We start from the raw sequence: 25,909 nt of genomic DNA on the forward strand, positions 1-25,909 counted from the left end.
CGTGTAATAATTAACGAGCAGACAACACTAGCAGTCTTCAGCGATTTTAATGCTATATTGGCAACCAAACAAGTTTGGCTAACGAGGCACCCATAAGCCAAGCAAAACCCCTAAACCTTCCTGGCATTTGTGCAACCAAACACACCCGTAGAGTTGGGAATATAGCTCAAGTGGTTCCAGGTTTTTAGCTCAATCCAATGGTACCATTTCAATGCCGTTTTTATCTCAACAACATTTAGCTCAGTTCGCCCCGGCGTTGGAGATTTTTTATTTCTTGCTTCCTTGACTTTGGCTATTTTATTTGTTATTTCTTAATGTATTTTCTCTTTATCCTCCCAACCTCAGTTGAGTATTTTTTTTTTTTATTAATAATCTCCATCATTTAAAGAAAAATGTCGTAGGTTCAGTCCAACCCATATAAAAATAAAAGTTTATTTTGTATTCTAGTTACACCATACTTGCCTACTTGGTTGTCTCTTTGAGCCATTAGGTATCAAGTAGATTCATTATGTCATTTATGTGCTTGGCTATTGACAAATGCCCCCCATTGGTTGAAAGTGCAAACTAAAAATTAACAAAAGAGACAAGATGCACACCAATATTTTACGTGGCCCGCCCTAGATGCTTACATTCACGGGTGAGAACAATCTTTTACTACGAGAGAGCAAGATTTCAAGGATTACAAATGGGATTAACCTGCAAACCACAAACTTCCTTTGCCTTTTTCAACCAAGATCGTACACAATAAGTAACCGACGAGAAAATTGGGAGCACTATTCGTCGCTCTTTCTCACATAAGAGAAAGGGAAAATTACATTTACACCCCCTCTAGTTTCTGACACATCCACTTCCACCCCTATAGTTTAAAACGTGACAAATACACCCCTATAGTTTCAATTTGTTTAAGGTAGGCCCCTTCAGTTGAAGGTTCATCCATAGATTGGAGGGTTAGGATGATCCGATGGAGCTGATTTTTTGGGCACACCCTATCTATGTCAGGGCCCATCAAATGAACGCTTTGGATCATCCAAACAATGTGGGCCCACATTATTTGGATGATTTTTTGGTAGTGTTTGGATTCGGGTATGGGCCCACATTATTTGGATGATCCAAAGCGTTCATTTGATGGGTCCTGACATAGATAGGGTGTGCCCAAAAAATCAGCTCCATCAGATCATCCTAACCCTTCAATCTGTGGACGAACCGTCAACTGAGGGGGCCTACCTTAAACAAATTGAAACTACAGGGGTGTATTTGTCACGTTTTAAACTATAGGGGTGGAAGTGGATACGTCAGAAACTAGAGGGGGTGTAAATGTAATTTTCCCTAAGAGAAATGAGTTTTATACCTAGGTTTTTCAACCTAAAAGAGGCGTTTTAGTTTTAATTTCCCAATACAAATAGGAAACAAGACACTTTCCAAACAATTAATATTGTTAGTTCCGCCCACAAGTCCAACTTACTGATTAATCTACACATGCCACGATAAAATATACAATGGTGTCATGGTTTTTAAATGTCTAGAGACAAGCCCCCGCTAATAAACCTCTTAATTTAAAACACCTTTTTTAATTTACAAGTTCTATTCTCGAATTGACAATTTTCTACCATACGAACTACTCCCGAAAATTATTTTTAACTATCAAAGTGGGGACAAGGGGCATGCATGTGAGATCAAGACCGTTGATCTCATAGAAAATCATGAGATGATCCTTCTGGTCGTGGTCCCATCCCAAACACGGTCCCATCGGACTACAAAAATCAACGGTTTAGCTTTTCTTAGCAAGTAGCTAAAGGAAGCTTGATAGATCAAGGCCCTAGGTTCATCCAATCAAGGATTTCTCAATGGCATTTAGCTGCACTTAAGATTGGCATTCGGGTCAAACAATCTGTATATATAAATAAAAAATAAGTGGGTCCAATGTATGCCTTTTAGGATAGAACATAAAAGTGACTTTCTTTTTAGCATTTTCCTTTCATTATCATGAAAACCCAACTTCTTCTCACATTATATTACAATCTTGCATTTCTGGGTTGTTATAAATTTCCACCAAGAGCAGAAAACAGAGAGCTTTGCAACAGCAACAACAGCCATGGGAGATGGAAAAATTAGCTTATGGGCCGGGCTTCTACTACTGGTGGTGGGCCCTGTGGTGTTTGCCATGTTACTCTTTCAATCCAATAAGTTCGACCCGGTCCCGCTGCCCGACCATGGCCCATATGTCCCGGCACCAGTGCCCGCCCACAACAACCTTGTACTCCAAGCGGCGGAGAGATTGGGAGATGGTCTTTTGCTTGGGCCCGAGGACTTGGCCTATGACGACGAGGCCCAAGTTCTCTACACCGGCTGCGGGGATGGCTGGATAAAACGGGTCAATATAAAGGAGTCCGAACCCGGATTGGTGGAGGATTGGGTCCATGTCGAAGGTGGCCGGCCACTTGGGCTCGCTTTTGGGTCCGATAAGCAGCTTGTTGTGGCCGATGCGTACAAGGTACATTGACTAAAAAACCCCTGAACTTTCATTCATGTTATTTAGATTTAAGGATTTTATTTATTTTCATTGAATCATTATGGTTGTAGGGGCTTTTGAGGGTCAGTAGGGAGGGAGTGGTGGAGGTATTGACTGAGGAGGCCGACGGAGTCAGATTCGGTCTGACCGACGCTGTCGACGTTGCCGGAGATGGAGTGATTTACTTCACCGATGCAACGTACAAATATAATTTAAAAAACCACATGTTGGACGTTCTCGAGGGCCGTCCTCATGGCCGACTGTTGAGTTTCGATCCGTCAACCAACGAAACCAGAGTTCTCGTAGGTGACCTTTACTTTGCCAATGGGGTGGCGCTTTCGCCGCAGCAGGACTTCCTAGTCTTCTGTGAGACCCCCATGTAAGTTCTGATGATTCGGTCCGATCACATACACCTGAAGTTCAGTGTGAACACTTATTGAGAACCATACGATCTTGATCAAATGGTTTGTCACAAAGGGTTTGAACTGCCCACATGTTTGACCACCATTTTGCAAATGGTGGCCCATATTTTTGACAGCCGTCTGATTATGATCGATTGGTTGTTAAGTTTGCTTGTGATGAAAGTTTGGTAAATTGGGATTTGCTAGCGTCCATTGCAAAAGCCATTTCACAGATGCTCTATGCATGTCATACCAGCCTAGGAGGCTCACTTTTCAGGAGATTTTGTCATCATTCACAAGGTGGACGGATGCTCTGAAGTGCGACAAAGCATCCGCGAAATGCCTTTTGTGTTGGACGTACGGACGCTCTGGCATGTGACAGAGCATCTGCGAAATGCCTTTTGGGTTGGACGCTAGCAAATCCTTGGTAAAGTTCTAGTAAATTTGATGGGATTTGGTAGGGACCATCAAATAAGGCATTTCGTGTGCCGGCTGTTGCATGAGAGAGGAACCAAATAGGCTCACTTTTCCAAAGATTTTGTCTTATTCATGAGGTCGCTGCTCTCTCATGCAACAGCCTGCCCACGAAATGCATTCTGCGATTGTCCCTGGCAAACCCCAAATTTGGTTATACATAATCAGTCTTCATTTACTTCTTAAATTTTTATTAAGATAAATATGAAATGCATGTTTTTCTTATTCCCATTAATGATTTTGATCCAGTAGATATTGTACAGATGTATGAGATCTCAACCATTCATATAGTGGGACTCACCATGGATGCATCTTAGCCCTAAATGCACACATGTTTTGATAATCTAAACCCTCCGTTTGGTAGCTGTAATCATCCATTTTAAGTAAGTACACAATTGAATAATCAGGATCATCGGATCAGTTCGACTTTTAGGCTATGGCCCCTCTACAATAAGGTCCCAACGAATAGGTCTAGATATCATACAACTATACAAAGAGAAGGGAGTGTTGATATCAGTTCCATACGTATCTATAAGTCTTAGATAGAGACATTTCTTAGTTCAAAGGTGGAAAGAATTTATCGTATGTACATAGACCTTAATTATCTCTGACTCCCAAAATTTATCGTATGTACTTCTCCTTTCAAAAAAGTAGATGAAAGAAGTCAGAGAAACCAAGAAAACAGACACAAGAATCAATGATCGAAGGTTGAGGCCTTCTATCTCAACTTGAGGCAGCTTACTTACTAAAAAAACAAAAAAGAATCAATGATCAATGATCAAAGTAGGTGAAAAAGTAGGTTAAAGAACTCAAAGAAATTGGATTTGCTGAGACCTTGGTACCTAAAAGGAGAAATATGGTTGCAAGAAAATAAAAACTTAATGATTCATATATCAAAACGTTTCAGATTTGTTGACATGGGACAACTTCGAAAGGTTGTTCCTCACTAGGTTTCAAAGGATACATTTCTCTAAGTTGAAACTATGCTCAAAATTTGATAAAATGTCAAACATATCCTTACTAGCATAGTTGCAAATAACAAGGCTGTGTTTGGATTGTTGGAACAGTTATCGATATAAAAACAGAGTTAAAATGAATGGAAGCAGAGTTATTTTAAAATTGCCAAGCGGCGGTGCTCCGATTATGTTCTGGTCGGAATATAATTTTTACTGAATTATTTTAAAATTGATTTTCCATCATAACTTTTTCCATTTGTTTTACGATGGAATCAGAATAGGATGCTGGTACTATTCCTGACTCTAGCAATCCAAACACAGCCTAACTTTTTTATGGGTAAGGGGTTTGGCGGGGACACCTACTGGTTTATTTGATAAAGAGAAAGATGATACAATAATAGACACAAAACCATGCCCTACTCGGAACATGCGAGAGGGGAGAACCAAGGCTCAGCAAATATGAGAAACAAAACACTAAGCCTAAGAGATCTAAATGCTCAATACTTGTGAATTACATAATCAACTAATTTGGTTGGGGTATGTTGGGCTCTTTGTGAGTGTATTGGCAAATTTTTCTTTCGAACTTCCTGCCATGATTCATGTGATTCTCCTCAAGTTCTGGATTCTCTTCTTCACAACTATCCTCTTGCTCGACTAGGATTAGGTGGATTAGATTACATTCATTCACCCATGATACCTTTTTTTTTTTTAGATTCTTTTGGACCTTTGTGTTTGTTGGATCGTCTTCCTTTTCTGAGGAAAATTCTAATGATGAGGGAACCTCTTCAGCGTTGGAGCAGTACTCTGATTTAGTGTCCTCTTCCCTCTCTATTCCTTCTTCATCGGGTATAGCGTAGCCATCTTCCATAGTTGGTTTAGGGGAAGAGCCCAATAACCCACAACTTGGGTTTAGGATCTCAAGATCTGTACACTGCTATTCGATCTCCTCATCCTGGTCTAAATTTTCCAGTAATTTGAAAGTGTTTAAAGTGGTAATTGCTCAACTATATGTTTTCTAACATCCTCCATATTATCCAATATGTCATATTGACTATTTTTAATGACAAAAATGCCTCTAATTAAATCTTTAGTAAAATAACAATTCCTATTTCTCTCCCTACTTTAATTTCGAATTTGGATTTCAATAATACATTTTATTTTCATCTACAGGGCAAGGTGCAGAAGATATCACATCCAAGGTGAGAAAAAAGGATTAGTTGATAATTTCGTGGACAATCTGCCCGGATTTCCTGATAATATTCGATACGATGGGGAAGGTCATTTTTGGATCGCGTTGGTATCGGTAAGCTTTTCATTTATTTTTATTTTTTCTAAATTTCATTACAAATTTTACATTTAATCAACTAAATATTTATACTTATGTTTTCTAAAGAAGGCACAACAAGAAGTAAGGGTAGTTAAGTGCATGGGTTTTCTAGGCTAGTAAGTGAGTTTCAGTTTTGACTATAATGTCAATGTCTATCTCAATAGTTTGGATTTTATGTGCCATCTGCATGTGAAGTAAGTCCAGTGGTACTCAAAATGTACTGTGGGGCCCACTTCATAGGATGAGCCAAACCGTTCATTTGTTGGGTCACAACGTAAATAGATTGTATTGTGTGAATCATTTCAATAGGATGATCGGGTACACCTATGAAGTGTTAATATCATTGGGAAAATTCACATCAAATGTTTGGAATTTTTTCAATTATTCAGAGAATTTTGTCACTAAGATGATGATCAGACTATAGAGGCTAAAACCACACAAGAGTTGCGAACCTGCCCATACTTGATGATAAGAACATCCAACTGTTGATTGATTTAGATTATCTATCATCCTTTTCTTTGTATGGATTGTAGGGAAGGACATATCTTTCTAATATCTTACTAGCTTCGCGTTACGTGAGGAAATTTATGGCAATATTGGGTAGCATTTTGTCGATCCCGAATATGCAAACCAACGGTGGCGTATTGGCGGTCAGCTTAGAGGGTGAAATCTTGGCCCTCTACTCAGACCATGGTCTCACTTGTACCAGTGGAGTCAAAATAAGGAGCCATCTATACTGTGCCTCCATCGAGAAGACCTACATTACCCGCCTCGATCTAACGAAGCACGCAGCACGTGTTACATGAATGTGTGCCAAGAAAAGGAATTTGTCTACTTTGGCCTTTTGGTAATTGGAAATAATTTTTTATTGAACTCTTTTTAAATTATTGAACTCTTTTTTACGAAGCTATATATGTTGGAGGTTCCATGCAAAAGCAAAGATCCCACATCGGAAAAGTGAACAGATGTGGATGGCCTTATAAGGACTCGGGCACCCTCTCCTTAACAGCTAGCTTTTAAGGGTGAGTTCAACCCGGGTCTCAACTATTTAAACCAATATTGTAAGATCGAACCATGCAAGTACTTATCTATCTAGGCTGGATCTTCTACTATCTCAAATATGAAAGGCTTACAACAAAACACACCTAGAGTTGGGAATATAGCTCAAGTGGTCCAAGGTTTTTAGCTCAATCCAATGGTACCATTTCAATGCCGTTTTTATCTCAACAACATTTAGCTCAATTCGCCCGGCGTCGGAGATTTTTAATTTCTTGTTTCCTTGACTTTGGCTATTCTATTTGTTATTTCTTAACCCGGGTTTGAACTGCCCACATGTTTGACCACCATTTTGCAAATGGTGGCCCACATTTTTGACAGCCGTCTGATTATGATAGATTGGTTGTTAAGTTTGCTTGTGATGAAAGTTTGGTAAATTGGGATTTGCTAGCATTACAAAAGCAATTTTGCAGATGCTCTGTGCATGTCAGAGCAGCCTAGGAGGCTCACTTTTCAGCGGATTTTGTCATCATTCATAAGGTGAACACTCTGACATGCGACGGAGGATCTGCGAAATGCCCTTTGTGATGGACGCTAGGAAATCCTTGGTGATGGGATTTGCGTGCCGGCTGTTGCATGATAGAGGAGCCAAATAGGCTCACTTTTCAACAGATTTTGTCTTATTCACGAGGTGGCTGCTTCTCATGCAACAGCCTGCCCACGAAATGCCTTATACAATCTCATGAGTCAGCTTACCTACCGAAAAAAAATAAAAATTGAATCAATGATGAATGATCAAAGTAGGTGAAAAAAAAGGTTAAAGAACTCAAAGAAATTTGATTTGCTGAGGACCTTGATACCTAAAAGGAGAAATATGGTTGCAGGGAAATAAAAAGTTAAATGATTCATATATCAAAACTTCTCAGATTTTTTGACATGGGGTCACTTTGAAAGGATGTTCCTCACTAGGTTTACCTATATACCAACTTTTAAGTTTTAAAGGGTACATTTTTCTAAGTTGAGACTTGAGACTATGCTCATAATTTGATAAAATGACAAACATATCTTTACTAGTGTAGTTGCAAGTAACAAGGCTGTGTTTGGAATGTTGGAACAATTATCGATATAAAAAAATTAAAATGAATGGAAGCACGAGGGCTGAGTTGGCACCCCAAGCGGGGATACTCCGATTATGCTCTGGTCGGAATATAATGTTTATTGAGTTATTTTTAAATCGATTTTCCATTATAACTTTTTCCATTTGTTTTACGATGGAATCAGAATAGGATGCCGACACCGATTCCTGACTAGCAATCCAAACACAATCTTTTTTTCTTTTTTATGGGTAAGGGGTTTGGCAGGGACCCCTACAGGTTTATTTGATAAAGAGAAAGCTGATACAATAATAGACACAAAACCATCCCTAACTCGGAACATGCGAGAGGGGGAGAACAAAGGCTCAGCACATCTAAGCAACAAACACTAAGCCTAAGAAATCTAAATGCTCAATACTTGTGAATTACATAATCAACTAATTTGGTTGGGGTATGTTGGGCTCTTTGTAAGCGTATTTGCCAATTTTTATTTTGAACTTCCTGCCATGATCGATTGATGTGATTCTCTTGAAGTTCTGGATTCTCTTCTCCACAACTATCCTCTTGCTCGACTAGGATTAGGGGGATTAAATTACATTCATTCACCCATGATACTTTTTTCTTTTTTAGATTCTTTGGGACCTTTGTGTTTGTTGGATCGTCTTCCTTTTCTGAGAAAAAATTCTAATGAGGAGGGAACCTCTTCGGGGTCGGAGTAGTACTGTGATTCAATGTCCTCTTCCTTCTCTATTCCTTCTTCATAGGGTATAGCATAGCCATCTTCCAAAGTTGGTGTAGGGGAAGAGCTCAATAACCCACAGCTTGGGTTTAGGATCTTAAGATCTGTACTCTGCTATTCTCTTTCGATCTCCTCATATTGGTCTAAATTTTCCAGTAATTTGAAAGTGTTTGAAGTGGTGCCTCAACTATATGTTTTATAACATCCGCCATATTATCCAATATGTCATATTGACCATTTTTAATAACAAAAGTGTGTCTAATTAAATCTTTAGTAAAATAACAACAATTCCTATTTCTCTCCCTATTTTAATTTCAAATTTGGATTTCACCCTGATGTCAATGTCTATCTCAATGGTTTGGATTTTATGTGGCATTTGCCCGTGAAGTGGAAGTCCAATAGTACTCAAATTGTACTGTGGGTCCCACTTCATAGGATGATCCAAACCGTTCATTTGTTGGGCCACAACGTAAATAGGTTGTATCGTGTGAATAATCTCAATTGGATGATACGGTACACCATATTTACATTGTGGCCCAACAAATGAATTGTTTATATCATCCTATGAAGTGGGCCCCAAAGTACTTTTTGAAATATACTAGGCTCCAAGTGCGTGCACCATAATAATCTCTACAAATATATACGAGAAATTGGCAATTTATTTCACAAATTGACCTTAGAAAAAATTGGGTCGAATTTGGAAAATTCACATAAAATGTTTGGAATTTTTTCAATTATTCAGAGTATTTTGTCACTAAGATGATGATCAGACTATAGAGGCTAAAACCACACAAGAGTTGCGAACCTGATCAAGTGTTCACCCCATACTTGATGGTAAGTACATCCAACTGTTGATTGATTTAGCCTATCTATCATCCTTTTCTTTGTATGGATTGTAGGGAAGGACATATCTTTCTAATATCTTACTAGGTTCGTGTTACGTGAGGAAATTTATGGCAATATCGGGTAGTATTTCGTCGATCCCGAATATGCAAACCAACGGTGGCGTATTGGCGGTCAGCGTAGAGGGTGAAATCTTGGCCCTCTACTCAGACCATGGTCTCACTTGTAGTCAAAATAAGGAGCCATCTATACTGTGACTCCATAGAGAAGACCTACATTACCCGCCTCGATCTAACGAAGCACGCCGCACGTGTTACATGAATGTGTGCCAAGAAAAGGAATCTGTCTACTTTGGCCTTTTGGTAATTGGAAATAATTTTTTATTGCACTCTTTTTTACTAAGCTATTTATGTTGGAGGTTCCATGCAAAAGCAAAGTTCCCACATCAGAAAAATGAATAGATGTGGATGGGGCACTCTCTCCTTAACGGCTAGCTTTTAAGGGTAAGTTCAACCCGGGTCTCAACTATTTAAACCAATATTGTAAGATCGAACCATGCAATTACTCAAGAATATCAAGAAGAATAGAAACTTAACTTGATCTGCACTAACAAAATATCTATCTAGGCTAGATCTTCTACTATCTCGAATATCAAAGGCGTACAACCAAACACACCTGTAGAGTTGGGAATATAGCTCAAGTGGTCCAAGGTTTTTAGCTCAATCCAATGGTACCATTTCAATGCCGTTTTTATCTCAACAACAATTAGCTCAATTCGCCCGGCGTCGGAGATTTTTGATTTCTTGTTTCCTTGACTTTGGCTATTTTATTTGTTATTTCTTAATGTATTTTTCTCTTTATCCTCCCAACCTCCTCAGTTGAGTTTTTTTTTTAATATTAATGATCTCCATCATCTAAATAAAAATGTGGAAGGTTCAGTCCAACTCATATAAAAATAAAAGTTTATTTTGTCTTCTCCTTACACCAATACACCATACTTGCCTACTTGGTTGTCACTTTGAGCCCTTAGATGTCATTTATGTGCTTGGCTATTGACAAATGCGCCCCCATTGGTTGAAAAGTGTGCCCCCATTGGTTGAAAGTGCGTTTTTGCCGGATCCTTTTCCATTAGATGATGGATGGAAAACTAAAAATTAACAAAAAAAGACAAGATGCACATCAATATTTTAAGGATTACAACTGGGATTAACCTGCAAACCACAAACTTCCTTTCCCTTTCAACCATGACCGTGTAGAAAATCAAGAGATCAAAGACACAAAGCTTTGATACACTTGGTACACAAAATCAAAAGCAAAGAAGCAAACCCACCAAAGATACAAGCCAGAAAAAAAGGAGAGAGAGAGAGAGAGAGAGATAAATTCACACTACTATACGTCTCACCCTCACTGTGTGACGTTTTTCTTTTCCCAGCCTCAATTCACTCTCTCTGTGTTATTCACTATTACGTATTGCGCCTATTTATAAACAAGACAAACACAGACCCAATAGTGTTAACTTACCAACTTCTCCAAAAGCTTAAACTGTTGGAGAAAGGCGTTATTTATCTTTTATACTTTAACACTCCCCCGCACGTGTGGCCTGCTTGGCAACTACGTGGCACATGTGGTCCCACTTTGGGCCGACCGTCGCATGTGGATTTTTGCTATCAAGGATGTTTGAACTCGAGACCTTTGGGTCTGATACCATGTTAACTTATCAACTTCTCCAAAAGATTAAACTGTTGGAGAAAGGCGTTATTTATCTTTTATACTTCAACAAATAGTAGTCTGCCAAATCAAAGAAAATTCAAAAACCCCATTGAACGTGATTGTCTCCTGAACTAGTACTTCACGTATCGGCTTCTAATAAATCAAAGCATCCTATTCTAAATACAACTTCTAGAGACCAATGACTGACGACAGATGGATATAGCATATTCTAACTAAATACATTACCCTACCACCATTCCTAGTTTGACTAGGACTCAATTGCCAAACACAAAGCGATTCTAACTAGGATAAGCATTCATGTTAGTTCCACATCTACCCATGTGGGCCTGCATCACGCCGCACCGGTCCGGCCCCTCCGGCACCATGGAGACGAGTCAGCGATGACTCTCAACAGACCGTACACAAAAAGTAACAGAGAAAAGAAAATTAGGAGCACTACACTTCTCTTTCTCACATATGAGAAATGAGTTTTATACCTAGGTTTTTCAAGCCTAAAAGAGGCGTTTTAATTTTAATTTCCCAATACAAATAGGAAACAAGACACTTTCCCAACAATAGTGTTAGTTCCGCCTACAAGTCAACTTATTGATTAATCTACACATGCCACGACAATGGTGGAGATAAAATATACCATGGTGTCACGCTTTTTAAATGCCTAGAGACAAGCCCCGCTAATAAACCTCTTAATTTATCGAAGGGAAATGATATTTACGAATTTTGATCACCAAGAACACCCGTTGCCAGTGTACTTTGCAATCAAAGCCAGTGTACTTTGCCACTAGATTTGGAATCCTTCGGGGATATTTTCAGTCAAATCTTTTTATAACCATCTGATCCCTTCTTTAGTGGAGCATGTGTCCTCCTCGGTTTGGAGACAATCTTGCCCTCCGAGAGTTGCTTTCTTTGGGTGGTCGGTTAGCTGGGGCCGCATTCAAACTATGGATTTTTTGAGGAAACGAGGAATGTGGTTGGTAGATCACTGTCCTCTATGTTTATCCGCTGGGGAATCCATTGACCACCTTTTCATACACTGTAAGGTTGCTCGCCATATTTGGGGTCTTATTTTTTCTCGTTTTGGAATCAGTTGGGTCCCCTCCAACTCTATGGCTGAATTCATTCAGAGTTGGGCCTGGACTCCTTGGAAAAGGAAAGGCAGAACGCTGTGGAAGATGTGTCTCCTGGCCTCATGGTGGTTCTTGTGGAAAGAGAGGAATGCTCGTATCTTTGAAGGGAAGGCTAGATCTCCCTTTTGGATTTATATTCAGTTGATAGCTGCGGTCATATCCTGGGCTCGAAGCCTTCCTCTGTTTCGTTTTGTTTCAGCTTTCGACCTCTGGGAAGGATGGTCAATCATATGCTTGGAATCGGCTACGAAAGTGAAAATCCTCCCCTCCTGGATTCCTCCTCCTCCGGGGTCCCTGAAACTTAACTTTGACGGATCGTCTATCGACAATCCAGGAATGGCAGGAGTAGTGGGGTTATGTAGAAACCACAAAGGGGAAGTCCTCTGGGCCTACTCGGGGCCTATCGGAGTGGCAGACTCAAACGAGGCAGAGGTCCGAGCCGTTCATAGCGGGCTTCTCTCGATGCCTCGTCTAGAGTGCGACAAAATTATCGTCGAAGGGGATTTCTTAAATGTTATTCGCTGGCTTTCGGGTAACGCTTCTCCCCCTTGGCGATTTTTGCCTCTCTTAGAGGAAATAGAGGACAGAGCTAAGGGCTCCTCAATAGTTTTTCGCCATGTCAGGAGATCAGCCAATGCGGAAGCAGACACCCTTGCCAAGAAAGGAGTCTTTCGGGCCGCGTTTGAGTGCTTTGACTATCTACCTCCTTGAATTATTGTACTGCTATCTTTGTATTATATTTGTTCCTTCAGGACCACCTCGGTTCTATTTTTACATATATATATATATATATTCTGTTGCCCTTTTCAAAAAAAAAGATTTTTCTGACATCAAGTACATTAGCTCCCTTTTGTCATTGATACACTGACTCTGGGTGTCCCTGACTCCCTGGTGATCAAAAGGGGCGTAAATATCACTTCCCTTGGCAATTTTCTTTCATACGAGCTATCAAAGTGGGCATGAGAGCATGTATGTGAGATCAAGACCCTTAATCTTGTAGAGCATCATGAGATGATCCTTCTGGTTGTGGTCCCATCCCAAACGAACATCCCATTTTCAAGATAAAGCGCTACAAAAATCATCGGTTTAGCTTTTCTTAGCAAGTACCTAAAGGAAGCTTGATGGATCAAGGCCCTAGGATCATTCAATCAAGGATTTCTCAAAGGCATTTTGCTTCACTTAAGATTGTCATTCGGGTCAAAGAATCCAAATATATAAGTTAAAAAATATAAGTCGGCCCAATATATGCCTTTTAGGAGAGGAGAAATTATATGGTGTAAGGGCTTGCAACAATAAGGCCTTTTTTACGGTGGAAGTACCATCCTTGATATCTGATCCAACAGCAGCTACTCAAAAAGTGAGTTGCTGTTGGATCAAATATCAAGGGTGGTACCCCTACCGTATTGTTGTAAGCCCTTACACCAGATAAAATCTCGATAGGACATAACATAAAAGTTTCCTTTCTTTTTAGAGTTTCCTTTCATTGTCATGAAAACCGAACTTCTTCTCACATTATCTTACAATCTTGCATTCCTTGGTTGTTATAAATTTCCCCCAAGAGCAGAGAACAGAGAGAGCTTCGCAACACCAACAACAACAGCAGCCATGGGCGATGGAAAAATTAGCTTGTGGGCCGGCCTTCTACTATTGGTAGTGGGCCCTGTGGTGTTTGCCATGTTCCTCTTTCAATCCAATAAGTTTGACCTGGTCCCGCTGCCCGACCATGGCCCGTATGTCCCGACACCCGTGCCCGCCCACAACAACCTTGTACTCCAAGCTGCAGAGAGATTGGGAGATGGGATTTTGCTTGGGCCCGAGGACTTGGCCTATGACGATGAGGCCCAAGTTCTCTATACCGGCTGCCGAGATGGCTGGATAAAACGGGTCAATATAAAGGAGTCCGAACCCGGATTGGTGGAGAATTGGGTCCATGTCGAAGGTGGCCGGCCACTTGGGCTCGCTTTTGGGTCCAATAAACAGCTTGTTGTGGCCGATGCGTACAAGGTATATTGACTAAAAACCCCCTGAACTTTCATTCATTTTACTACAATGCCATTGCATATATGATCACATGGTGTATAGCTTGAAAGATGAGATAGTCTTTATGTGATGAGGATCGTAGTCGTCACAAACCCGTGGGGCCCAATAAATTGCATATTTGTCCACTAAATAGCATGATTGATTTTTAGGGATTTTATTTCCATGTTATTTAGATTTAAGGATTTTATTTATTTTCAGGTTCTTTATTTCCATTGAATCATTATGCTTGTAGGGGCTTTTGAGGGTCAGTAAGGAGGGAGTGGTGGAGGTGTTGACTAAGGAGGCCGACGGAGTCAGATTCGGTCTGCCCAACGCTGTCGATGTTGCCGGAGATGGCGTGATTTACTTCACCGATGCAACGTACAAATATAATTTAAAAAACCTCAGGCTGGACTTTCTCGAGGGCCGTCCACATGGCCGACTGTTGAGTTTCGATCCGTCAACAAACGAAACTAGAGTTCTCGTAGGTGACCTCTACTTTGCCAATGGGGTGGCGCTTTCGCCGCAGCAGGACTTCCTAGTCTTCTGTGAGACCCCCATGTAAGTTCCGATGATTCGGTCCGATCACATACACCGGAACTTCAGTATGAACACTTATTGAGAACCATACAATCTTGATCAAATGGTTTGTCACAACGGGTTTGAACTGCCCACATATTTGACCACCATTTTGCAAATGGTGGCCCATACTTTTGACAACCGTCTGATAGAATGGTTGTTAAGTTTGCTTGTAATGAAAGTTTGGTAAATTGGGATTTGCTAGCATCGCAAAAGCAATTTTGCAATGCTCTGTCGCATGTTGGAGCAGCCTAGGAGGGTCACTTTTCAGAAGATTTTGTCATCATCCACAAGGTGGACGCTCTGACATGTGACAGACCATCTGCGAAATGCCTTGTGATGGACGCTAGCAAATCCCTGGTAAATTTGATGGGCTTTGCTAGGGACCATCACATAAGGCATTTTGCGTACTGGCTGTTGCATGAGGAACCAAATAGGCTCACTTTTCAACAGAATTTGTCTCATTCATGAGGTGGGTGCTCTCTCATGCAACAGTCTGCCCACGAAATGCCTTCTGCGATTGTCCCTAGAAAATCCCAAATTTGATTATACATAGTCAGTCTTCATTTATTTCTTAAAATTTTTATTAAGATAAATATGAAATGCTTGGTTTTCTTATTCCCATTAATGATTTCGATCCGGTAGATATTGTACAGATGTATGAGATCTCAACCATTCATATGGTGGGACTCACCATGTATGCATCTTAGCCCTAAATGCACACATATTTTGATAATCTAAACCCTCCATTTGGTAGCTGTAACACAGTTGGATAATCAGGATCATCCGATCAGTGCGACTTTTAGGCTATGGCCCATCTACAATAAGGTCCCTACGAATGGGTCTAGTTATCATACAACTATACCAAGAGAAGGGAGTGTTAATATCATTTCCATACGTATCTAGAAGTCTTAGATAGAGACATTTCTTTGTTCAAAGATGGAAAGAATTTATAGTATGTACATAAACCTTATTTATCAACTCCAAAAATTTGATCAAAAAAGTAGATGAAAGAACTCTCAAAGAACCAAGAAAACAGACACAAGAATCAATCATCAAAGGTTGAGGTTTTCTATCTCAACCTTGAGGCGGCTTACCTACCAAAAAAAAGAAAAAAGAAAGAATCCATGGTCAATGATCTAAGTAGGTGAAAAGGTAGGTTAAAGAACTCAAAGAAATTTGATTTGCTGAGACCTTGGTACCTATTAGGAGAAATGTGGTTGCAAGAAAATAAAAAGGTAATGATTCATATATCAAAACGTCTCAGATTTGTTGACGTATACCAACTTTGAAAGGATGTTACTCACTAGGTTTACCTGTATACCAACTTTTAAGTTTTATGGGATACATATTTCTAAGTTGAGAGAGACGGTGCTCATAATTTGATAAAATGTCAAACATATCCTTCCTAGGGTGGTTGCAAATAACAAGGCTGTGTTTGGATTGCTGGAACAGTTATCTATATAAAAAAAGGGGAATGATATTCCCCCCTACGGATAAAATCCCCTCATTAACATTATTCGTTAAGTTTTAAAGGCAAAGAAAAACGTTAAAGGGGGTGAATTTATCCTCAAGCAGTGAACCATTCTCATAGAAACCGTTAATGGGGGGATTTATCAGTGAGAGAGAGAGAGAGAGAAGGGGGGGGGGGGGGGGGGGGGGGGGGGGGGAGGATATCATTTCCCTAAAAAAAATTAAAATGAATGGAAGCACGAGGGCAGAGTTGGCATGGGGGGGGGGGGGGGGGGGGGGGGGGGGGGCGGAATCTGTTTCCCACCCCAAGTGGCGGTACTCCGATTATGCTCTGGTCGGAATATAATTTTTGCTGAGTTATTTTTAAATCGATTTTTCATTATAACTTTTTCCATATGTTTTACGATGGAATTAGAATAGGATGCCGATGCTGATTCCTGACTCTGGCAATCCAAACCCAACCTATTTTTTTTATGGGTAATGGGTTTGGTGGGGACCCCTACCGGTTTATTTGATAAAGAGAAAGATGATACAATAATAGACATAAAACCATCCCTAACTCGGAACATGCGAGAGGGGGAGAACCAAGGCTCAGTACATATGAGAAACAAACACTAAACCTAAGAGATCTAAATGCTCAATACTTGTGAATTACATAATCAACTAATTTGGTTGGGGTATGTTGGGCTCTTTGTGAGCGTATTGGCCAAGCCATGATTCATGTGATTCTCCTCAAGTTCTGGATTCCCTCTTCACAACTGTCCTCTTGCCCGACTAGGATTAGGTGGATTGGATTACATTCATTCACCCATAATACTTTCTTTCTTTTTTCTTTTTTTTTCTTTTTTTTTTTGAGAATCTTTGGGACCTTTGTGTTTGTTGGATCGTCTTCCTTTTCTGAGGAAAATTCTAATGAGGAGGGAACCTCTTCAGGATTCGAGTAGTAACTCTGATTTAGTGTCCTCTTCCCTCTCTATTCCTTCTTCATCGGGTATAGCCTAGCCATCTTCGATAGTTGGTTTAGGGGAAGAGCCCAATAGTCCACAGCTTGGGTTTAGGATCTCAAGATCTGTACTCTGCTATTCTCTTTCGATCTCCTCATCCTAGTCTAAATTTTCCAGTAGTTTGAAAGTGTTTGAAGTGGTAATTGCCTCAACTATATGATTTCTAACATCCTCCATATTATCCAATATGTCATATTGACCATTTTAAATGACAAAAATGCCTCTAATTAAATCTTAAGTAAAATAACAATTCCTATTTCTCTCCCTATTTTAAATTCGAATTTGGATTTCAATCATGCACATTATTTTCATTTACAGGGCAAGGTGTAGAAGATATCACATCCAAGGTGAGAAAAAAGGATTAGTTGATAATTTCGTGGATAATCTACCCGGATCTCCTGATAATATCCGATACGATGGGGAAGGTCATTTTTGGATCGCGTTGGTATATGTAAGCTTTTCATTTAATTTAATTTTTTTCTCAATTTTATTACAAATTTTCTATTTAATCAACTATATATTTATACTTATTTTTTCTAAAGAAGGCACAACAAGAAGCAAGGGTATTAAGTGTGTTTCAGTTTTCACTGTAATGTCAATGTCTATCTCAATGTACGGTGGGGCCCACTTCATAGGATGATCCAAACCGTTCATTTGTTGGGTCACAACGTAAATAGCTTGTATCGTGTGAATCATCTCAATAGGATGATTGGGTACAACATATTTACATTGTGGGCCAACCAATGAAGGGTTTGGATCATCCTATGAAGTGGGTCCCAAAGTACTTTTTGAAACATACTGGACTTCAAGTGCGTGCACCATAATAATCTCTACAAATATATACGAGAAATTGGCAATTTATTTGTCAAATTGACCTTAGAAAAAATTGGGTCGAATTTGGAAAATTCACATAAAATGTTTGGAATTTTTTCAATTATTCAGAGAATTTTGTCACTAAGATGATGATCAGACTATAGAGGCTAAAACCACCCAAGAGTTGCGAACCTGATCAAGTGTTCACCCCATACTTGATGATAAGTTACATCCAACTGTTGACTGATTTAGACTATCTATCATCCTTTTCTTTGTATGGATTGTAGGGAAGGACTTATGTTTCTAATATCTTACTAGCTTCACGTTTCGTGAGGAAATTTATGGCGATGTTGGGGAGTATTTCGTGGATCCCGAATATGCAAACCAACGGTGGGGTGTTGGCCGTCAACTTAGAGGGTCAAATCCTGGCCCTCTACTCGGACCATGGTCTCACGTGTACCAGTGGGGTCAAAATAAGAAGCCATTTGTACTGCGGTTCCATCAAGAGGAACTATATTACGCGCCTCGATCTAACTAAGCACGCCGCACGTGTTACATGAATGTGTGCCAACAAAAGGATTTTCTTCTGCTTTGTCCTTTTGGTATTTGGAAATAAATTTTTATTGAACTCTTTTTACTAAGTTATTTATGTTGGAGGTTCCACGCAAAAGCAAAGATCTCACATCGGAAAGTGAATAGCAGTGGATGGGCTCATGACTTGGGCAGCCTCCCCTTAACGGCTAGCTTTTAAGGGTGAGTTCAACCCGGGTCTCAACTATTTAAACCAATATTGTAATCAGTGCAATTAATCTAGAAATAAAGAAGATTAGAAACTTAATTTGATCTGGGGCAACTAAGGATCGATCTAGGCGGGATCTTCTACTATCTCTTTGGAGGACCTGATCTAGATGAGGTAGATCCCCTTATATGGTCAAGAAGATTACAACTGAGACCAACTCCTTTATCAAATATCAAAGGCTTTACACATAATTAAAAAGCTCTCTACCAGCTCACCTACCAAATCTCTCTCTCTCTCTCTCTCTCTCTCTCTCTGAATTGGTGGAAGTTTATTAAAGTAAAAAGCTCACAACCGAGGTGGTTTGGAGTCATAGGAGAACATACCGAACACAATCTAAAAGAATACCGATAAAGTCAAGGAGCCAACTCTAGTGACTTAAGCTTTGGGAGTAATTAGTCGTTTCACATAGTATCTGCTCAATTGCCTCACAGCAGGTCCTAGCTATACTCCTTGATATTGAAAATCCATGTGTGTGGCCAACACAAAAGAAGAGCCACACAAGTACCATGTGTATTGCCAACTCAAAAAAAAAGAGGGGCCACACCTGACGGGAGTGTGAGTATAAATGATTAAATTACACTAACTCTAACCGCTTAAGCTTTTGGAGTAACTGGTTGTTTCAAATCATACTCCAGTCTGAAACTATCTCATCATCACTTGCTTCAGTAAAAGGGAATTAGCCTCGAGATTTCATGTAAACAAATTCTAACATGGAGAACCATATTTTTCATCTATGCTCCATTTCTTTTGACATTAAATGGGTATAAAATTATGTTTTCACCCTTCTTCTTTTTTTCTCTTAAAAATGGGTGCAAAACTTGTTTCACGCCCCATTTTGGGTAGAAAGAAACAGAACCCTATGAAATAGCATGCAAAATTATGTTGAGAGCTAAAATAAAGAAGAAAGCATGGAATCTGTTGAACTAAGAGCTACAATGGAGCCAATAGGATGAAAGAAGTAACCTATATGAATTCTATTAGTATACAAAATGGGGCTGTTGCCATGGGATAGCAGGGGTTTATTTGAAGGGAAAGATATATTCGCCTCCTGCTCTTCCTTTGTTGTGTAAAAGGCTATTCATAAATAAACTAGAGGGGGCTGGCCTAGGGAAGGAAAGGGGGACGATATATCACTTCCCAATTTTAAATGATTTTCTCTTAGCCGCAGCAACAGCCAACAGGCGCGACACTAGCCTAGCTCACTATTTAAAGCATTAAACTGCTGAAAGGAAAGGAAGAAAAATGGGTAAACAGAAGCTAAGCCCACTTCTAATTAGCCCATTAAGGCCCATTTACTCTCCCTCTAAGGCCAACTGAGACCAGCATATAGCAATATTCACAGGAGCTATGGCCCATTTACTCTCCCTTTAAGGCCTACTGATACCAGACTACAGCATTATTCACACAAGCTATGGCCCATTTCCACTTGACCCACTACGGCCCATTTCTCCTTCTTTGAGGCCCACTGATGCAGCCTATTGCCACCTGGGCCCATAGTACTAAAACGTGTCTAGTCATCAATTCGAAACTCTTCACAGTTATCAATAAAAATTAAAAAAAACTCTTCACAGTTAACTCAACTATCTAAAATGTTCGAAAAAAAATAGAATGGGACCCACGACCTAACATGGGTAGAAAAAAATAGTTGGGCCATAATTACTGAGTGATCTCCACCATACAAAAGTTTACCATGGCCCAAAAATCTACCTAGAATGATCCTGACCCTCTCATCTGTGGTGGTTTAAAATGGACAGCATTCTATAGAAACATGCACAAATCAAAAGGTTAAGATAATCCCATAGAGAAGTTGAAGATGATTTTATTAGGGAAATGATACCTGCGCCAAGAGTATTTTGATAAACATGCGTTCCACTTGTCTGTCGTGTAGTATTTAAACAGCTTTAAGAGCTTTTTGAGAACCGATTACCCTCTGGCATCTCTTTAAATACTACAGGACAGACAAGTGGAGCACATGTTTATCAAAACAATGGCGTTGATATCATCTTCCTTTTATTAAGGTCCTTTAAAATTCATAATAGAGATATTCAATAAGCTAAAAGTAGAGATAAGTTCTGAATTCAATTCTTTACCATCAGGTAAATGCTAGTAGACTTCTTGCCTTGTCTCCTCCATTTTTTTGGGTAGGTAAGCTGGGATTGAACCTCTTACCTCCAGGTTGAAGGACATAACCTTGTCTCCTCCCCGCTACGAGATAACTACATGCAACCAAATAACCACTAATGAGTTTTTCTTGGGTTTAAACATTTTTTATCGGGGGTGCTTCCTTAATTGCAATTTATCCTAATTTGAAACTAAAGGAATTATTTAATTAATTGTAGTACGAGTCTTATAGCATGTTAAAGTATAAAAGATTAAATAGTGCCTTCTCCAACGGCTTGAGCTTTTGGAGTAAATAGTTGTTTCACATGGTATCAAAGCAAAGGTCCCGACTTCAAAACTCCTTGATATTAAAAATCGACATCTAATGGCCAACCCAAAAAGATGGGTCACATGTGCCACGTCATGTGAAGGCTAACCCTAAAAAGAGGGGCCACACATGAGGGGGAGTGTTAAAGTATAAACGATTAAATTACGCCTTCTACAACGGCTTAAGCTTTTGGTGTAATTGGTTGTTTCACCTAGCATTGTGGATGATAGTTAATTAACCAAATTTTAAGTTCAATTGTGCTTCATTTATGTCTTAACCAATCAATAATTGTTTATGAGTAGTGGGAGCTTAATGTTGGCCATTAGATCATTATGATAATTCCAGATTGATGAACACAGATATTGATCGTTGTGATTGAGTGTATACTATACACACGGTTTAGCTTCCTTGCTTCAAGTTCCCATGCATGACCAAATTGTAGGTTTCTCCTCTGCACCACCCAAGGTTTGATCCTTAAATCATTCGGTTAAATTATAATATTTCTACCAAATAAACCAAGGTTGAGTGATGACCAAGTTGTAGATTTGACCGAGAAGAAGCTTAGTCGGAATTTAAAAACTTGGGAAATGAAATTTCCATTACCTTGGATATTATTGCATGATAATCACTATTAGATTAGCACTAGGAAGGGATTAAAATCCCTCAAAAAGAAGTATCAAAGCAGCCCATCAGATTTGACTATCGATTACCGGATTTCATTGCATGATCAAAGTTTGTTTTAACCATATTGGGGTCGTATTTTGGACCGAGACAACTTGGCTCACTATTAGCACTAGTGTTTCCAAATTAGGATGCGAAACAAAATGCAGCCAAAGCAAATCCTAGTCAACGTGTTGCGATGCAATCAATTACTCAGTTGAGGCAATCATAACTTGGGATAAAAAGGAATTTTGATCACTGGTGTCAACCGATCCACTTTGAATCAAATACATATATGTCTAAGTTGCAATCCATTCAAATTAATCTCTTATCGGTCAGAACGGATTTCGAATGTTCTTAGGATCCTAGTTCCCATGTCTTGGTCATAAGCCATTTCGAATCTGACCATCCATCGGAGTGTCCTAGTAGGTATACTTACATTTGTACACAGATAACATTTTTAGAAGAGGGCGAGGATGAGCCATAGTAGTGAGGGCGTAGTGGGTTTTCGAGTCAATGGTTAGAGAAGGAAGAGAAGAAGATGATTTGAGACTTGAGAGAGAGAGAGAGAGAGAGAGAGAGAGAGAGAATACTAAAAGTAGGAATAGTTTGAAAAAAAAACGCATATGGCTTATTTTTACTAGAATGACCTTGGAATATTATTTAAAGGGGATTTTGTTAGTTTTTTAAATCTGATCGAAAATAATTTCGGATCCCTATCAATGTGTCCATGGATCTTGTAATGTGTTTAGATCCTGTCCATTTAAGTTCGGATTCGAACAGTTCAACAGACTGTCTAAGTCCATTGACACCCATAATTTTATTTAAATTTGTAGGGCAAAATACAGACTCGGACAAGAACATGATCAAAGCAAAAAGGAATTGACTCGCCATACATTGGAGTTTTTTAAAAGCATGGTTGAAACAGAGCGTAAGAAGTTGAAGTTTGGTTAGAGACAAACATCACCAACTATCCAAATGGGAAATCATTTAACAAAGCGACGAATGTAGATAATCTAATCACAGTCACAGCCTAATTCCTCCTATTCGCAATCCGAGTTGGGCCCATCAGATCCATTATCTAAGTCTATAAAAATAAATCCCACATGTTAAGGCATTATATAACTGTTAAGTGGAGTAGTTGAAGTTGGAACATGATCTAAGTCTATCAAGACAAATCCCTTTTTTGTTTTTTTTTGGTAGCAGCCCTCATTTTTAACGTAATCTTCTTAGTCACAAAGACAAGATTTGTTTAACTTTTCAAAGATAACCTCAATCTGGATAAGAGGTAATAGTCACATAAAGTCAAAAAAGAGGTCCAAGTGCTCTTGACACTTGCAAATAAAAGATTGGATTTTGGGCAATTTTCGAGAAAAATACTAAGTTTATCAGTATAAATTTCCTAAATAAATTATGTTTAATTTTTTTAATACTTTCACACACACCATGTTTCAAGGCAATGGGGCAGAGAACATTTGGTTTAACTTTTCAAAGAGCGTGCGTGGAAAACTGGAAAGTGGTTTTTTTATACAAGATCTGCCAAAAAGATGCACCTGTTTTTGGTTTAAAAAAATGGGATACTTGATTAAGACAAGTGTCTAAGAAGATAAGAAAAAATTAATCTTTTATAATAAGTAAATTTTTGCAAGTGATCTCTTTGTGCAGCTAATACAAGTATACAACGACGTAGGTGAATCCCTCATCTGTTTGGTAGCACCAATATCCTTGCTTTTGTAGTGGTTCCTTGCATGTATTGTCAAAGTACCATCAGACTACTTGGATTTTCTCAGCGTTTTAGCTCACACTGGAAATTTTGGCCGAAATTTCAGGGAAATACTGTATAATTAAAAAGTTTGAGATTTTTGGGTTGAATTTTGTTAAATTTAAGCGAAATATAAAAAAAAAAAAACAGAACTTGGGACCAAATTTCAAAATTTTGGCCAAATACAGTACCAATTTGGGTATTGGCAATTTCGGTTTCGCGGTGCTGCGGTCGAAATTTAAAACCATAGACGTGGCATACTAGTTAACTACTAGAGAAATCCAAGTTGCTACTAGAATGTTGGGATTGATGCTTTTTCTCTCTCTCTCTCTCTCTCCTTGCGCTCTCTCTATACTGGTAATGGCACCCTCTGCCACTGCTCTACTAGACAACCAAACATTACTTACTACTACTCTACGAGGTAAATATGATGCTACTTGGTTTGTCTCCCCCTGTTGATCACTTCAAGTTTTAATTCAACACTACGAGGTTACTACCACTGGAACTAAACTAGCCCTCGGACAAAAGGTGTTTTGTCCCATTTTATGCAAATGGTTCAAAATTCTAAGATAGATTATGGATCAATATTTTGGTGATCGGAAGGAGTCTCCTCCGACGCCATATCAACCGGAGGGATGATATCAACCAATGACGGCTTTAGTGATGGTAGCTTTTGTTTGAAAATTCAACTGTTAAGTAAGGATTCAGTGGGAACCACATTGTTCAAAGTTGGGCTCCAATGCAAATGGGCCTTTCCAATAAAACCATTTCCATAGGATGATCCTAACTCTTCAATATGTAGAGGTTTATATATGATGTCATCTGTCAATATATCGTAGGGTTAGGATTATCCTATGGATATGATTTTATGAGCAAGGCCAAGGCCTAGTTACATTGGTGTCTAACAAATGGATGGTTTGGATTTTGAGAGCGAAATGAGCCCTAAGTATATGGTCTCTCTACATGCACGTATTTTTTTAAAATTACCGCGGGGTCTAGGTTTCCAAAAGATTCAAAGGGAAGTAATATATTTGCCCCTCTTTACTTAGGACACCTTCTCTATTGTGTTGAGGACTTCTCTTTTACTCTAGAAGTCTAGAATGGGTGTCCCAAGTATAAGGAAGGGAATCCAAAGGGTACTAATATATTCGCCCCTTTTTTAACTTGGGACGACCCCTCTAGTGTATTTGGTTCTTTTCTTTTAGATTAGAGGGCCGTCCTAAGTAAAAAATGGGCAAATGGTATATATCATTTCACATTTAGTTGTCGGCAAGTCCATAGAGGAAGAAAGAGATGACAGGAGTGACTTTATCAGCGCCCAAACTTTAAATGTTAAAAGGGGTCATGTATCATCTAATTAAGGAGGTCAATTTATCACCACCGGAGTTCCATTTTATAATTTTTTTTTGGTTTATATTTTTAAAACCCTTATCCATAAAATAAATAAATCACGTTGGTCAATTTTTTGAAGGATTTTTGACGTTTGGGAAATGATATCAGCACAAGCAATGTCGACTTTAGTGATAGTGGCCGGCTTTTGTTTGAAAAATCAACTATTAAATAAGGATACCATAGTCATTTTAGCAGTCATTTTTTTTTTTTGGAACAATTACCAATGGGGGGGCAAAATTATCAACAGGACCCATGCTTTTCAAAAATTATCAATGAGGGACAAAAGAGGTCTTGTCAGTAAAATCTGGACGAAAATGCCCTTTGGCATTTACAACATGTTTTGACTTGTTTTTTCCTTCTTCCCTCTTCTTTTACTTTTCCATTATCGCCTTTTTTATTTTTACCCTACTAGTCATCTTCCTCCTTGTTCAGCTACCATTGTTGCTGGCAAATCTTGAAAACTTGAATGTTGAGTTCTTACCATCTATCTCTTTGTATTTAGGTTTTGTTTTTCTTTTTTTTAGGGTTTTGCACTATTTTTCATTCCTCTATTTCTAATTTATCTGGTTTAGGGTTTAAGCGATTTGTATTTTAGGGTGAGTTCTTGAGATAATGCATGGATGGCTTCACTCACTTTTTTGGAAGACAAGTGGTTGTATAAGAAAAGATTGATGTAATACATGATTGGATGGCTACACATTTTTTTATTTACTTAATTTTTTTTTGTAATACACAAATTGGGATGTAATACATGAAGCGCATTTAATGAAAACAACATCTATTTCT

At 39.1% G+C, this 25,909-nt stretch overlaps 1 protein-coding gene across 5 annotated transcripts; it reads left to right on the forward strand.

Moving 5' to 3' along the window:
- Positions 1-2,023: 2,023 nt before the first annotated feature.
- On the forward strand, positions 2,024-18,727 carry LOC143886649 (protein STRICTOSIDINE SYNTHASE-LIKE 6-like). Of its 5 annotated transcripts, XM_077390700.1 has the most exons (6): positions 2,082-2,125; positions 13,833-13,884; positions 13,942-14,198; positions 14,467-14,774; positions 17,588-17,720; positions 18,370-18,727. In XM_077390700.1, exons 1-6 carry the CDS (start codon positions 2,093-2,095, stop codon positions 18,640-18,642), a joined length of 1,056 nt encoding a protein of 351 aa, XP_077246815.1. In that variant the 5' UTR covers positions 2,082-2,092; the 3' UTR covers positions 18,643-18,727. The 5 variants fall into 5 exon arrangements, with proteins under 5 accessions (XP_077246813.1, XP_077246815.1, XP_077246814.1 ...); XM_077390699.1 differs by having other exon boundaries at positions 13,833-14,198; XM_077390697.1 differs by lacking the exon at positions 2,082-2,125 and having other exon boundaries at positions 13,675-13,884.
- The last annotated feature ends 7,182 nt before the right edge of the window (positions 18,728-25,909 follow it).

This window comes from Tasmannia lanceolata, unplaced genomic scaffold (genome assembly GCF_043159265.1).
Source record: "Tasmannia lanceolata isolate RefF3 unplaced genomic scaffold, GAP_Taslan_0.1 ptg000011l, whole genome shotgun sequence".
Classification (NCBI taxonomy): Eukaryota; Viridiplantae; Streptophyta; class Magnoliopsida; order Canellales; family Winteraceae; genus Tasmannia; species Tasmannia lanceolata.

What these genes read in the sequence shown, in the direction of transcription:
- LOC143886649 (XM_077390696.1), top strand. Translation starts at nt 13,683, where the DNA reads ATGAAAACCGAACTTCTTCTCACATTATCTTACAATCTTGCATTCCTT. An exon ending in GTCTTCTGTGAGACCCCCAT is followed by an intron (nt 14,775 to 17,587) that starts GTAAGTTCCGAT and finishes TTTCATTTACAG; the next exon opens with GGCAAGGTGTAGAAGATATC. An exon ending in TTTGGATCGCGTTGGTATAT is followed by an intron (nt 17,721 to 18,369) that starts GTAAGCTTTTCA and finishes TATGGATTGTAG; the next exon opens with GGAAGGACTTATGTTTCTAA.